Source organism: Platichthys flesus, chromosome 1 (genome assembly GCF_949316205.1).
Source record: "Platichthys flesus chromosome 1, fPlaFle2.1, whole genome shotgun sequence".
Lineage (NCBI taxonomy): Eukaryota > Metazoa > Chordata > Actinopteri > Pleuronectiformes > Pleuronectidae > Platichthys > Platichthys flesus.
In genome coordinates this window covers 19,579,870-19,594,656 of record NC_084945.1, presented here as the reverse complement: position 1 = coordinate 19,594,656, position 14,787 = coordinate 19,579,870, and the positions used below count along the sequence as shown (strand labels likewise).

The 14,787-nt window shown below is 39.5% G+C and overlaps 2 protein-coding genes and 1 long non-coding RNA gene across 3 annotated transcripts in view; 1 reads left to right on the top strand and 2 right to left on the bottom strand.

Annotated features, from left to right (window-relative positions):
* The first annotated feature begins 2,296 nt into the window (after positions 1 to 2,296).
* Positions 2,297 to 5,878, top strand: bcl2l10 (BCL2 like 10). The gene is made up of 3 exons (XM_062388371.1): positions 2,297 to 2,441; positions 3,410 to 3,880; positions 4,903 to 5,878. The coding sequence occupies exons 2-3, from the start codon at positions 3,413 to 3,415 to the stop codon at positions 5,023 to 5,025; spliced, it is 591 nt and encodes a 196-aa protein (XP_062244355.1). The 5' UTR covers positions 2,297 to 2,441; positions 3,410 to 3,412; the 3' UTR covers positions 5,026 to 5,878.
* A 2,567-nt stretch (positions 5,879 to 8,445) lies between these two features.
* LOC133954072 (uncharacterized) lies at positions 8,446 to 12,791 on the bottom strand. The gene is made up of 4 exons (XR_009920741.1): positions 12,638 to 12,791; positions 11,684 to 11,778; positions 10,663 to 10,739; positions 8,446 to 10,011 (listed from the first exon to the last, which is right to left on the bottom strand). It is a non-coding gene; the product is annotated as an uncharacterized LOC133954072 (long non-coding RNA).
* A 982-nt stretch (positions 12,792 to 13,773) lies between these two features.
* The window catches only part of trpm7 (transient receptor potential cation channel, subfamily M, member 7), a gene marked incomplete in the record, with an annotated part of 28,184 nt that continues 27,170 nt past the window's right edge, over positions 13,774 to 14,787 (bottom strand). Inside the window, 1 exon segment of the mRNA XM_062388348.1 lies at positions 13,774 to 14,762. Within this exon segment, the coding sequence (XP_062244332.1) occupies positions 14,650 to 14,762 (113 nt within the window).

Here is a 14,787-nt window from a genome sequence, read left to right as displayed (position 1 = left end):
AGCATTTCAGCTACTACATCCAAATTTACCAGATCAAGTGTGGTCTTGAAATGCTGCTCAGAAAGGTTTTAAATGTAAAATAGACATATGGTAATTTAGCCTCAGTTTTAACCTTTGTGCTTTTTTAACTGCAAATCAGTAAAACCGCTGAGGTTCAGTCATAGTTAGAAACATATCTTATGTCCAATCTGTTTTTCAGATGTCTTTATTCTGCTACCAGCAGCATTCTGTCCCTGTTACAGATGAATAGATATAATATATATATAAGAGTTTAATCAATCTGCATTTCAGCAATGAAGCGTCCATTCAGGAAATTAATGTCTGATAATGTGGTCTTGTGAATTTGACTAGTAATGTTAATGTTAACTTACTGACTTTCTCCTCCAACTCTGCTGCTGTAGGCCTTTTTAATAGATAAATGGGTTTTTCCACACATTGATCTTTGCATCTCTACTGGTTGAGGCTTTTTCACCAAGGAGATTCACAGTATCAGAGCTTCACTGATTTCGTTAGTCATCCAGCAGGAATGAACTCATGTAGTAAACCTTCTCAGAGTTTATTTAGCTGACTGATCAGCCATGAGGAACTGAAAACACAATACCACAGGATGTTCAGAGTGTCATTCTGATTGTTCAACGTCACACTCCCAGCATTGAGCTTGACCTAGATTCTGTCCCAATGGCGGAAATGAGCATGTGTCCTCTTCTGTGCAGCCGAGAAACAGAGACAGACTGTGTCTCTGTGATTTGTTCATCCTGGCATATTACCTGGCTGGAGCAGTGAACCTAGAGTTTACTGTTGTGAAAGTCCCTTCAGCACACTGAGGTGTTTCTGTGGTTTGTAATGTTACTGGCAGATCCTTATCAGTGACACAGCTTGCAACCAGGGGGGATTTCGGTGTGTCAAAGTGAAAGTGAATCAGGACGGTCTGACTCCTCCTGTTTGGTTATATTTAAAGATATAATGTAAACTAGGGCTCGGTTGTAGCACTAATGGGCCCGAGCGCAGGCATTTTGAGTCCTGCTGCGGTCGGTGGAGAGAGCGATCAATGACCAAGCGCACGTCTCAGCCGTTACATGCATTGCACGTTGACTCTTTCCTACTAATTGCTCACTACGGTCCACGCTACAAATTGCAAATCACGCTGTTATGTAAATCGAATGATAGTTCATAATAAAATGAAATAATAATACGGACAGACAGACGTAACAGTGTTTTGTTTTATTTTATCTATTTAATTGTTTTTCTACTAAAAAAAATTGTCAAATTTTGTATATATTTTACATGTTTTTCTTTATTTTTAATTACATAAATTTAATTATTATTTCGTTGTTGTTGTTTGATCACATCATTGTAGCACAAAACGCCCTCAGTGTTTGAGCAGCATTTTAAACTTAATCTTCTGAGTTCCTCTGAAACCAAGGGAAGTTTCTGCTTCAGATGACCAAATCTGTTTTCTCGCAACTCAGATCAAAAATGAAGTATCGGGCTATTTGTGGACTTTCTTATTTACTTTCACCACAAAGGTTTACTGGAAAGGGTTCTGTCCCTTTGATAAATGAACCGGCAGAAGGTATACTCCGTAAATATCACCTGATACATCATGGAACTACATCATCATTATATTTTCACTTCCCCTTGTGTACAGTGCACAGACTGAGACTCACATTGAAACAGTTTGGTGGTGACTGAAACCAAACTGTGAAACCACTCCAGCGCTCATAGTATTATTTCATTGTAACTATATTTACTGTGAGTTTATCCCATGATTCTATAATTTGACCAGGTGACCATTTGGATTGGAACAACATAGTAAAATAAAGACTAGATTTAGCTTGTTTCGTCAGAGCGATTCTCCAAATCGTACTTACTATCTCATAATTGTGACTTCTGATGTCATGATTGAGAGATTAATCGTCATGATTATGATTTTGTATCTGAATTTGGATAAAAAATCTCATGATTTATGCTTTTAATCGCATTCTTGTGATTCACTATGTCATGATTGCAACTGATTTTCTCATTTTTAAACCTTATTTCTCATAATGTTTACCTCTTAGCTCAGGATTTTGACCTTAATTCTCATGATTTTTACCTTACCACCTGATACATCATACATCTTATGATTAAGATATTTTAACTCATCACTTCAAACCTTTTCTCATGATTTGACCTTATTTCTCATGATTCAAACATTTGAACTGATGATTTGACGAGTTCAATTGACCATCTCATCATTTTGATGATCTCATTAGGCAACTCTTTGAGAATTTCTACGTTTGAATCTGATTCCTCTTTGTTTTCTCATCCGTGAATAACGGGACTCGTGCGTGTTTCTGCGGGGGCGGAGCCTCGCTATAAGCGGCCGAGGGGAAGCTGTGAGAGATCCGAGGTTCTCCTTCCGCCGTCTGTGCAGAGAGCAGTCTGATATCGCTGGGAGGGTGAGTTCTTTCTTTCCTTTACGTGACACAATAACTGTGGAATCGAACTGTAGACGTGTGTAAACCCACAACAGAGGTGTTAGTGCCGCGGGGTGTGGAGGAGCTCCAAGGCGGAGACGAGGCGGTGGTAGCGGAGCCGTTTCCCCGCAGCCTGTGTGAGTGTGGTCCTTTGTGTCCTCCATTACTCTGGTGACAGATCGACGCTCTCCGCCCGGGCAGAGGAGGAGGAGAAGCCGGTCCCTCACCCGCACGTCCAGCCCCTCACACTGGGCCTGAATTCAATCCACCGAGGCCTCCATGTCCGCTCGTCGCGTCGTTGAGCTAACAAAGCTGTGTTTCGCCTCTAGCGTCGTTTAGCTAACGCTCAGACAAGCGACGTCTCTGTGGTTCCCCGGGCTAGCGATGCTATTAGCTCTCCTAAGTTAAAACATCCGGATGAAGAATCCTCGTCCAGCTGTTGAGCCGAACACGAGCTGGGAACATGGATCACGAGCCGTCGATACAGAAACGAGTCTTTACCACCAGCTTGTAGGGACGAGTTGTATGTTACTGGACAAACTGTTGTAGTTGGAGCCCGTTAACATAATGCATATGAAAGGGATGCTAATGCTAACGGTGACAGTGACCATGTAGATAACCACAGGATGTGCTGAGTGCTTCCGAACGGAGACAAAAGACAGAGCTAAGTTGGACTTCTCGAGGTGATGAGCTAATGAACGGCTCCGTTCTGCTTCCATGTTGATTTGACATTTATTTGAATTTTAAGAAATGAGGAAAAAAGAAGAGTTCATCCTGTCTGCACATTAGGATTTGTCCCAGTTGTCTTAAATATCAAACACATAGAAATACTTGTTTGTTGTTGCCACAAATAAACCACGTGCACTGCTCCTCACAGGCTTTTATTTTAAAGTCTGCCATTTTAATAATAAATTAAATGTCTCTTTTTTTTTTTCTCTCCCCCATGGTAGAAAATGTCATGTGGGCTGTGGAAAGAGACCCTGGCTCTGGCGGAGGACTACCTGTCCCTCTGCTGCACAGGCCCACGACCAGCCCCCCCACCTCCCAGCGAGTCAGCCGCTGCCATGAGACGCCTGGCCCAGGACATCGAGAGGCAGCACGAGGCTCGCTTCCACTCCCTCGCTCAGGACTTCCTGAGGCAGCACGGGCCGGACCCCTGCTCCAGCCTCAGGAGGGTGATGGAGGAGATGGTGGGAGACGGACACTTGAACTGGGGGAGGGTTGTCTCCATTTTCACCTTTACAGGGGTGCTGGCCAGACAGCTGCTGGAGCAGAAGGGCGCTAAGCCGGGGCCGGACCCCGGACAGGGGTTGAAGCAGGAACTGGGACAGTGGCCCGGGATCTGCAGGGGACTGGCAGAGACCATAGCTGATTACCTGGGAGAGGAGAAGAAAGACTGGCTGCTGGAGAATGATGGATGGGTATGTCACAACATGTTTGTCCCAATAACACATCGTCAGGTGACAGTGCAGGGCGGATTGACTCATCACAAACTCTGTGGATTAGCACAGCATTTTAATTGCAGTTTCAGGCAATAAGTCCAGTTTGAAATAGAAGCGTATAAGATAATATCCCAGCAACGGTTGACAGTTATGATTTTAAACTACAAGCTGGTATTAGAAACCACTTGGTGTGATACAATCTTGTTGCTTCCTGCTTGAGTTTGTGTGTGTGTGTGAGTATAGAGGGCTTCAGAAGTCTCACATTGCTTCAGTGACTATCAGAGCTGAAGAGAAGCTGTAGACCTGACCCTCAGGAATGTGTGCCACAATGAGACAGAGCTCCACTGTGTTAATTCAGAGCCACAATCATCCAATGCTGGGCTTCAGATTACCAGATTACTGTTGGCTCAAAGCAGGGTTCTCAGGCAGTATTGGACTGTAGGTCTGTTCAGGTACTGGAGATCAGACTGACTTATTTACTGGAATAAAGTAAAGGGCTAGTTGGACTCGGAGGCCAAAATTAACACTCCACCATTGAGTGTCTGCTTTTGTGAATGAGCTCGCCCTGTCCCGCTCCCGCTCCCGCTCCCAGACACACACACACACACACACACACACACACACACACAATGCCCCTCCTTTCTCCAGCTGGCAGCTGGTTTCAACAGACACGTAACCAGCTCAGCCAGCTGGACTTTGTAGTGACAGTCAAAGCTTCAGTCTGTTGAAATTTGCAGGGGCCATACTGAAAGTTATCATTGTCTGAGCACAAAAACAAGCCGAGAGCAGGTGCACTCACAGGACCAACGTGTGGTTTCAGTGAAAACATGAATATATTGTTTAATCTACTGCACCTGTCAGCAAAACCTCTGTTGACACTTTGGCAGCTGATGCTTGCTTTTATTCAAAAACATATTTTGAGGAAAACAGAATTTAATATTTTCTCCTTTTAGTAAACAAAGTAGCATGCTCTCTAAATAATTTGTTGTTTTCTCCTGCAGGGTGGGTTCTGTAAGTTCGCCGTCAGCTCCAGAGAGGTGGGCCCGGACTTGTCTCTGAAGACGGCTCTGTTTGCTGCGGCCAGCTTGGGCCTCGCTGGACTCACCCTGCTCCTGGTGCGCTAGACTTCAGACTTCTACGTCCTTAATGTGTCCTCGTCCGTGTTTTCATTTCATTTGGCACAATTAAGTAGATATTTGAATTTCAACCTCAATGCAGGGCTCAATCTGTAGTAAATTCAGGGTTTTGATCGCAAGTCACCAACTGAATGTTTGCACATACTTGCCCCCCCCCCCCACACTCTCACATTAATACTGACATTTGGTCACTCGCTCCTTAAGATTGTAAAAAACAAAAGATCTTTAATGCCTTCATGAATTTTGGAGTGAGTGACATCAGTTCTCATGTTTTCGACAGGTTCATTTCTAAAGCACAGATTTCTACACAGAACCATCTTGCTCTCAAGGTTTGTATTTTCAACTGTGAAAGCAGCTCAAATAATATCGTTTCATTTCAACTTCCCCACAGGTTTTGATTTCAAAAATTGTCAGCTGCCTTGATTCACTTGTTTACCTGAGTCGTGTATGTGGTATAGAACCATTCTAGTGTACAATGTATAAATTAATATATTATATTTATATGAAATGAAACTGTCAAGCAGTGGCCCTTTTCTAACCGATCCACAGCTAATTCAGTTGTTTCATCGTTAAAGTCTGTCCTACATTCATGTGAAATGTCTGAATTATAAGCCAGTAGAGCTGATGCAGTGCTGACGACCACACACACACCACGGTGCTATGATATGTTGTGAACTGTTTCTCATATCAATCTACCAAACCAGGGACCAATCTGACTTCAAACATATTGCTATTAGAACAAATGGCATTTCCTCCCCCAGATCTCTTAAACATTATATTTTTACATCGTTTTGTTCTATTTATTTGTCACTGTCTTTGTAATAAAAATATAAATCTTGCAGTCTGAGAGTGCTCTGTTTCACTGCAGCACCATGATATTACCATCACCACTTAAATTTCTTCACAGCAGGTCAGGAGATGAATTATTCCTCTGCTCACACGCAGACATATTGTCATAAATAAAATATGCTCTGCCGTCTGACTATCACAGTGTTCCAGTTACACAACAGGAGCTGTATTCTCTGGAGCTGCTGGTGCAAGTAGTAGCGATGAAATAAAACCTTTACTCAAACAAATGTGCTTAGAAAACAACTTTGTAAACACAATTGCATTATTTACTTTACACCCCAATTATTTTTTTTAACAAATTACGACAGTTTAAATATAACTTTAAGTTTGATATGGCTTAAGTGAATCAATTTGTGACTTGGCTTTTTACTTCAGTAAATTCTTAGTGCATATTTAAATAAACATACATGTATGCTTTTATATTACATTGGCTTCCTTTGCTCTACCATCTGTTTACACAACATATAAGCGCATGCACACACAACTTGTATCACTATCTCTAACATGACACACAATCGTTTACACAGACACATGAACCAGACGCTGCAGACGATTTCTTGCAAACAGGTTTTTAAATTATGCCTAAGTTAGTTATTTAATTGATTAAATTATAAATGAATCAACATTTTGATGTAACCTTTTCTTTGAAAGTAAAAACTGATCATTTTCTCACAGCACCAACCCACAAAAACACGGTTCACACATTCTCCCCAGTCTAGTATTTCCTCATCACTGTAACAACATCTAATGTGGTTGGAGCTGTTTGTGAAACAAGAGAACCATGACAGCGTCTGATGTGGCTCTGTGTGTGTTTCCTGTTGATTGTGTTTGCAGACAAATCTCCTGTTATTATCATTATCTGTTTATCTTGTGGATTATGTGATGCCGAGATAACATGGATGGATGGTGGCTCATGTGACTGCTATAAAACTCAACACTCAGAGCATAGAGGCCCTATGTTTAGAGCTTTTCATTTGATTGTCCCTTGAAAAGTTCAAAGCCAACAATGAACTGACCTTTTTAACAAGTATTGTCTGTATACAAAGCCTGATCGACCTTATTCCTCTGTGCCACAGAGCCCCATTAACCTTTACTATGAGGAACAATATGATAAACAGCTTTGTGGTTTATGTTGACTTCATCTCATGCTCACTTCTTCTGTTTGACATGATTATAAACTAGATTATCAAATGTGTTCTGAGCCACACGTGGAAACAGTAGATGCCAACAAATACCTATTTGCTTATATATAGATTAATGTGAAAAACCAACAACCATGTTGCACATCTGTTTAAAGATGTAATTTGCCCATTTCCTCAAATGAAGCTCTTCTTGAAGGAAGTGATGTTTTCACCTGTGTCTCATTGTTGGTTTGTTTGTCAGGTGGATTACACATTAACTGATTTTCAGTGGAGGCATTAGAAATAACCCATTGAATTCTGGGTGGTGGCTCCAGGATATTTTTCCCTTTCTCTAAATATGTTTTGATATGAATAAACACTTCTATATATCAAGTTATCTGATCTTTATTCTTTTATGTTTCTACGAACAAAACAATCATGCAGGATTGTTGGGCCATGGCAGATGTCGCCTTTGTGCTCCACTGAGGGACAAGTTGGTTTTGTTCTATTCATGGGAGATGTTACGGATACAAAACTGCAAAATATCATCAGCTCTACCCTTCAATATAGGATATGCAGGGCATGCTGCTGCTGCTCAGGGATCTGGGTAGCTGAAAATGCACATGGATTTTTCACGACCAGAAATTTTGTTTGTCTTACATCTGAAGTGTTTCTGTTGCACCACAGGAAAGTACAGGTTAAACTCTCTACACCTCATGCATCTGGTCCAGACATCTATCACGCCATCAGATTACTTCACAGTGGAGATTATTGTTGTTTTTATGGTTTGAATATTTGTTTGTGTGTATGTGTTATCCCTGTGATAGACTTACAACAATTCCAGTGTGTACTCACCTTCCACCAGCTAGCGTGGATGTGCACAGCACAGGGCTATAAATAACCCAATAGTTGCGAACATTTGACCAAATTAAATTGTGAATGTCTGGTAAATTTTCCCAACAAGATTTGTAAGAATGTCTGGTGACTTTAGGATTTTTTTTTTGACAGTTTACAGAAAATGTGGTCAATTTCTTTGATTATTTAAGATAAATTGCTGGGATACTTTGTGGAAATGTTCAACTATGTGGCTGAGACATTTTACAGGATTTTTTCACATTCTTCCTTGAGTTGTTAAGGATGAATAGGAACTATTCTGTGAATATTTTGGTAAAATGCTGCCAAATTTGAAGAGGAATTTGTGTTCCAGCAGGATTAGGTCTAGTTAAAAAAAACAATACTCAAATATATTATTTAATAAATATTGTCCTAATAACTGGGCCTGGATGCTGGATGATCTCTGCCGAGGTGATTGATGGTATCGGTCTGTCAGGCACACGGCCACCACTGTCAGCTCTTTTCACCACAGAGTGAAATATTATACTAAGGACACTGCAGCACTGCTATCTAAGCTGTGTAAAAAAAACGAGGAGATCAGAAATGAATCCATAGTATTTTATTGCATTTGTTGAAAATTTTATGAATTGTTGTTGAAAGTGATGATTTATTATTTAGAAACTGTTTGATATGTGATATGTTTCAAGGATGCTGGAAGTAGAGTTGTTGAGGATAAAGTTAACTAAAGAAATATTTTCTTTAACTAAAGTAACATTTTAAAGTGAAATTGTAAAATACCTATCCTTTTTGCTGAATTTGGATTATTTTAATTAATATATTCCATTTAGAATATGCGGTGCATTTTTGCCCAGATGACGTTTGATACTTTTGTGAAGTAAACGTTTTATATTGTATTGCATTGTAGAGCCTAGAACAGTTCCAGCTCCGCCTGAGTTCCAGCATCACAGTGTTTGAAATTACAATTAAATCATTTGTCATTGATTGAATATTCATCAGTTACAGAGAAGGCAGAACATTTGCAGTAGCTGTCCCATCAAAGGAAAATATGCAAGGTACATTAAGATGAAAACTTCCTAAGGAATAAAGACGTCCACAGATGATCGGTCTAAGTGATTCAAGGTGTTATGAAAAATGCCAAATAATTTAAGAATCTGAAATTTGAAGAGCATTTCCTGTTTGCAATATAACACAAATTAAAATGTTTGAAAAATGTTCTTGAATACTCTTTTCTTTCTTCCCAAGAGTTAGCAAGATGAGAGGTCACCACTGTCATGTGAAATAAATACTATGTAGAGACTGTTTAGCTTAGCTTAGCATAAAGACTGGAAACAAAGGGAAACAGCTACCCTGACTTTGTCCATGCTAAATAACATGTTGTATCTTGTATGTTTAATCCATGCAAAAAGCTAAATGTAAAACTATGAACCAATGTGCAGGAGGCTTATTGAGTGTTGGTCAAGAAATGCCCCCACTGAAACGGCAAATTGTCATTTTAAAAAATAGGATGCAACATGTTTGTGAGCTTTAGATAAATGGAAGTAAACATTGGCTTTAAATTCAAGAAATGACAGTGGAATCAACCTTCTCATGTTGCGACGAGAAGGCAAAAACAAATTTTTCTAAAAATGTCAAACTTTTCTTTTAATCGGATCATCAGCTCGGAGACTTTAGATTTATATGAACAGAAAAAATGGATGATGGAATATGTGTGTTTGATTGAGACAGCTAAAGAAATGTTACGTGTGAGTAGAGACAGACACGATGAGAGCACATCCTCAGGCTCCTGTCGACTGAAAAGCTTCTGGCCCTGCATCATGTACACACCACGTGTTTTCAGTGTATACAGTCATAAACAGAAGTCAGTGCCCGGCTCCTCAGTGTGGCTCCCATCATCTCCTGGTCCGTGTCGGTATTCACCATGAAGAGAACCCATGGGCTCATCTTCTCGGTTGATCATGGTCCACAGTTAAGCTGAATGACGTTTTGATGTTTGACTGAATTGTGATCTTCTGTTAAGCAGACGTGATGAGACTGAGCTCTGAACCGCAGAAGACAAACCATGTGGTTCTCTTGCAGTGTGAATACAGATCTTATTGGATCCTCTGAGGCTTTACTTTTCCTGGATAATCTTCTTCACCATCGCTACCACCTGGTCAGAAAATACAAATTTCAATTTAGTTCTTTCAATCCTCTTTTCTCATTCATGTCCCATGAAGTAAAATGTATGGAGGAGTGTCACAGAAATAGTAATAAAACATTTAATTTAATTTGTTAATATTTAAATAAATTGACTAAATTACACCATTTCATTAATTTATATTTTAAGGAACAGTAGGAGGAATTATAAAAGTTAAGTGAATCATGTTCATATTAAAGAGGTGTTTATAAAAACTGAAGCAAACAAACAATAATAGTTTCATTTAAATGTATCTTATTTTGATTATTGAACTTAAAAAATACATGAATGAATTTTACAATTGAGTACTGATTGGATAGATGAGTGGTCGTGTTTTGACTTCTTGCTGCAATGTTGTGACATGATAAGTCTCATGGAATGTTCTGTCCTATGTCTCCAGGCTCTTTGAATCTCATTGGTCCATGAGATCCAAATGTTATGTTGACACAACTCTATATCAGGACTTTATTTTCACGTTCACTTGATCCCTTTAATAAAATGACATCAATGGCATTTTTTATAAACAATTTCCCATCAGTCCAGTAAAAATAAGATCAATGTTATTTTTATGCCGTGGTGCAAAAAAAGGTCCCTCATAAAAAAGTTGAAATTTAACTCACTGACCTGTGCACTCTCAGGAAATGAGTGTGTTTTCAGCTTGGAGTAGATCGTCTGACCGTTCAGTACAACCTCAAAACTGTCTGTGGGGGAAAATACATCATCATCAGTTCAATATGAAGCAGTAACATGGGGTGTGCAATTATTTTTATAATCTGTGATAATGCTCACAAGTCAAGAAACTCCAAATGGAAACTTCATGAGGAAAATAGGTTGGGTATGAATATTTAAATATTCTTTATTCAAGTTTGAAAGTCTTCGTCCAAGCGTTTGAAACGTTCAGAGTAACATTTTGCTGTATATTCGGTTGCATGTGTGTGTGTTTTTGTGTGTGTGCGTGTGTGTGTGTGTGTGTGTGTGTAGAACAGCTGAACAGCTCCCTCTTGTGGATATAGTCTGCAGCCCAATACCTGCTGTAGAGTTTGTGTTCAATCACGACAAAAGAAGACAGTTCCAAACGCACTTGAAAAATAGTTGTACATTTATGTTTGATAAAAACATGTAGAAGGTTTTGACTCTGATATGTGAGGAGTGAAAACTACACAATGTGGCTCTCTGTTTTTTGGCTGAGTGACACCACTTTGCATATGAACCGTTAGAGAAAGTAAACTAACTTAGACATTACAGGAACTTATAGTGTCTGACTGTGGAAGATCATCTCTGCCACAAATAAGGATTAAAAGTGATTAAGACAAAAAATTGAATGACTTATGGTGAGTCGAAATGTTGAAATAGGCCATGTAGTCAAAAGGTAGTGGTTTTGGTTCGCAGTATGGATGCACAATTATGCAAACAAATTTACAAATTATTCCTGTCTCCATATTTGAGAAAGCAGTTACACCACTGCCAAAAGAACAGTAACACAATACTTTACAAAACAACACCAAGAACAAAGTTAGAAATGCACATATGACCTTTTGCCATGGTTATGGTTGACCTTTTGTAAAGAGTGTTGTTTTTGGTACTTTAGACATTTTTAAATCTCTTGGCTGAACTGGGCCTCCAGAGCAAACAAAGAGCAGCTCACTTGGTCTCCCCTTGAATCCCGTCACCGACACACCAGGGACCTGCCGGAGGGCTCCTTCCAGCGCCCTGTAGCGGGACGAGTAACCTCATCCCGCACTGACACACAAACACAAAGGGAATGTCAACAGGCCTTATTGTTATTCCCCCCAAAAATAAAGACGTACGCAACAAAAAAGTGCATGATATTTATCTCACCAAACATAAATGTCAAGATGATTGGATTTTAATAAAAAATGTGAATTCTCTCAGACTGAAGAAGAAACCATTAAAAACCTGTTTTATGAATGTATGACACAGTGTTGAGGAGGATTTCACCACATGAACGACTTCTCCTTTATTATCAAAGCAAAATATTTTTTATCAGGAAATTCCACAAACAGGGAGCCAAGTTTTGTTGCTCATCTTCTGAAACATTCCCAGTCTCGTTAATGCACAAACGACACAACAATGCACCCATATGGCTGTGATCAACTTTATTTTGTAGAGAAATTAATTTGGATCATTGTTTATCTCTTTATCGTTCTTGTATTTATTTTCAAATTACAATATTATGACACTTAATATGATTGATTGATGATTGCATATTTTATTTAAATCTAATTTCCATTGTTGTGATCCTTAAAGTTTCTATTTTGTCCATTTGTTTTCAAAAACAACAGGAAGGAAAAACACCTCAATAATCCGACCATTTGGCTCATGGATCTAAAAATCTGGAAACCTTAGAACCTTGATGCAGAAATCTGAAATTGTTTTTATGCAGAGATGATTATTTCTTGTCTAGCAGAAGGTGTAAATAAGCACAAGGACGTCAGTGGTCACCTCTGTAACATAATCACAAAATAATTTGATTTAAAAAACACTTTTTAACTTAGACCCATTTGTCTCAGAATGAAATTCATTGCAGTCTAACTGAAAATCTGCAAACTGGAATGGATGAAATAAAAAAAAAACTTACCAGTATTCAATTTGGACCTGATTCATGGCCTTGGGATTTTTTCTTGCCGAAGAGCAGCAAAGGCTCATTCAAAGATTGAGCTGCACAACAAGTACTGTGGAGGTTGTGCTTCTCTATTTTATACACCACACCCAGTGGGGAAACCAGTCGGTCTGGTGCCAACAGCGTGAACCAACGTGAACTCACTGTCTCCACACTGCTGTTTCCTTGTCAGCACAGTTACACCCTGTTCCTCTGCTGTTGACTGTTTTATTTGATCTAAGCCTAAAACAAGATGATGCAAAAATCAAGCCAGTGTTCATATTAAAGGAGTTTTTGATCATCTTCCCACATTACTGTATATGCCACTATAAATAATGTATAGTTTATTATATCTGTACAGAAGAATAATGCCTGTCTAATGCCACAGATACTCAGTTCTCTCTTAGCAGGATCAAAGGTCAGGTTATAGGTGAAGGGCCGACCAACAGCACAGTGTTGTGTCTATGCTTAGCGACTTTCACATCTAACTCAGATGCCCGAGATAGAAAGACACCAACTCTAACTCTTTTGCATATTCCATCAGAGGCAAGACGTAAGGACACCATGTGATCTAAGAATGCACACTTTAGATTTAACTATCCAATAGCATGCAAACTCCTACATGTAACTTAATTCTAGCTATTCATGGATGTGCTGTTAGAACGGGTGATGCAAGTAGAGAGATTAACTTGGGTGCTATGGGAGGCATCTTCTCATGTTACTCTGTTAGCGTTTGTATATTGTTCCACCCTCTGGTCTCCTTGATGCATCAAGTCCACATTAAAACCTTTCTGCCCAAGACATCAGCTGCTGCCTGAGTTCTTCTTTCACCAGCTTCCACAAAACTTCCACAACAACAACGATGAGGGGATCCACCTTTCCACTGCAGCTGACAATAAAGTCTTACTGAGTGAGTCACATTATTCCACAGGTGAGCAGTTTGGTTAGAGGCACATGAGCAGAGGAATGTGAGAGCGCTGATCAAACACCAGACCCACTGTCTCCTTCAGGACACACGTGATCCAAATCCGTCCTCACATCTGAGAAGCAGCAAATGTTCAGGACTTCGTGTTTCTAAGTCGCATGTTGTTACAGAATTATTATAAGACAGGACATATTGCTACAGCTTCTTTTTTTATTCCATTTTATTTGTTTAAAATGATATCCAGTACAAAATGTATACAGTAATACCCTTACGTTTGACAGTTCCCCTGAATAAAATATTTGAATCTGTTCAGCTCATGCCAGATAACAGTATCTATAAGATACACTAGATTGCTCATACAATAGTTGATGACAAAGATATAGCAGTAGTACCTTTGTAACAATAAAAACTATCAGTAATATTTTGGTGGACACACTTTCAATACAATAAAATTACATACAATGTTCTGTAAAAGTTGCATTGCAATCTGCCCATATTTTACAAGATTTTCAAATTCATGTATATTTTCATTAAGTAATTGACAAAAATCTGTGATACAAGTCTTTACACATTTATAAAAATGATCTGATGGCAAACTACCTGCAGTGACTGAGTGTCAGCAGGCCGTCCTCTCTGAAGCTGCTGTAACGGAAGCGCAATGCACTTGATTTGTTAATTTCATTTTTTCTCCTTTTCTTTAAAACACAGCAACTTCTCAAACATAATAAATAATAAATCTTCTGCAATGATATTGTACCTGTCGATATATCCAGTTTTTATATTATATATATATATATTTATATGTGTAAATGTGTACACAATATTCCCCTGTGTGTATGTGCTACAAAACAAAGGTTGCAATGCTTGAATTGTGTGTGACACAGCATTTCGGTGGGAATAACAAAAACATGACACAGTCTGCATGCACTGGTTTTCATGGAAACCCAGGTGTGGTTCTTCCAGTTGGTTGGATGCACGTTTCTCCTCCTTGGCTTCGACTCAAGTCGAAATCCGAACAGTGCGGCCGCTTGAGCGTTCTCATCCTCTCTCTCTCACCCTGAGCTCATCAGAGCATCAACCTCATTGATTGGTGGGACTCCTTGGCGCCAGCCCCCGGGTTGGGGGGGTCTTCTTGTGGGAACGTCACCTTGTCTGGTGTGTACTCATTCCTCTTCAGGTCTGACCAACGAGACAACAAGGAGAG

Bases quoted from the DNA above. Each gene is read 5' to 3' on its own strand.
- bcl2l10 (XM_062388371.1), top strand. From the start codon at position 3,413: ATGTCATGTGGGCTGTGGAAAGAGACCCTGGCTCTGGCGGAGGACTAC. The intron at 3,881-4,902 runs GTATGTCACAAC...TTTCTCCTGCAG, and splicing joins TGCTGGAGAATGATGGATGG to GGTGGGTTCTGTAAGTTCGC.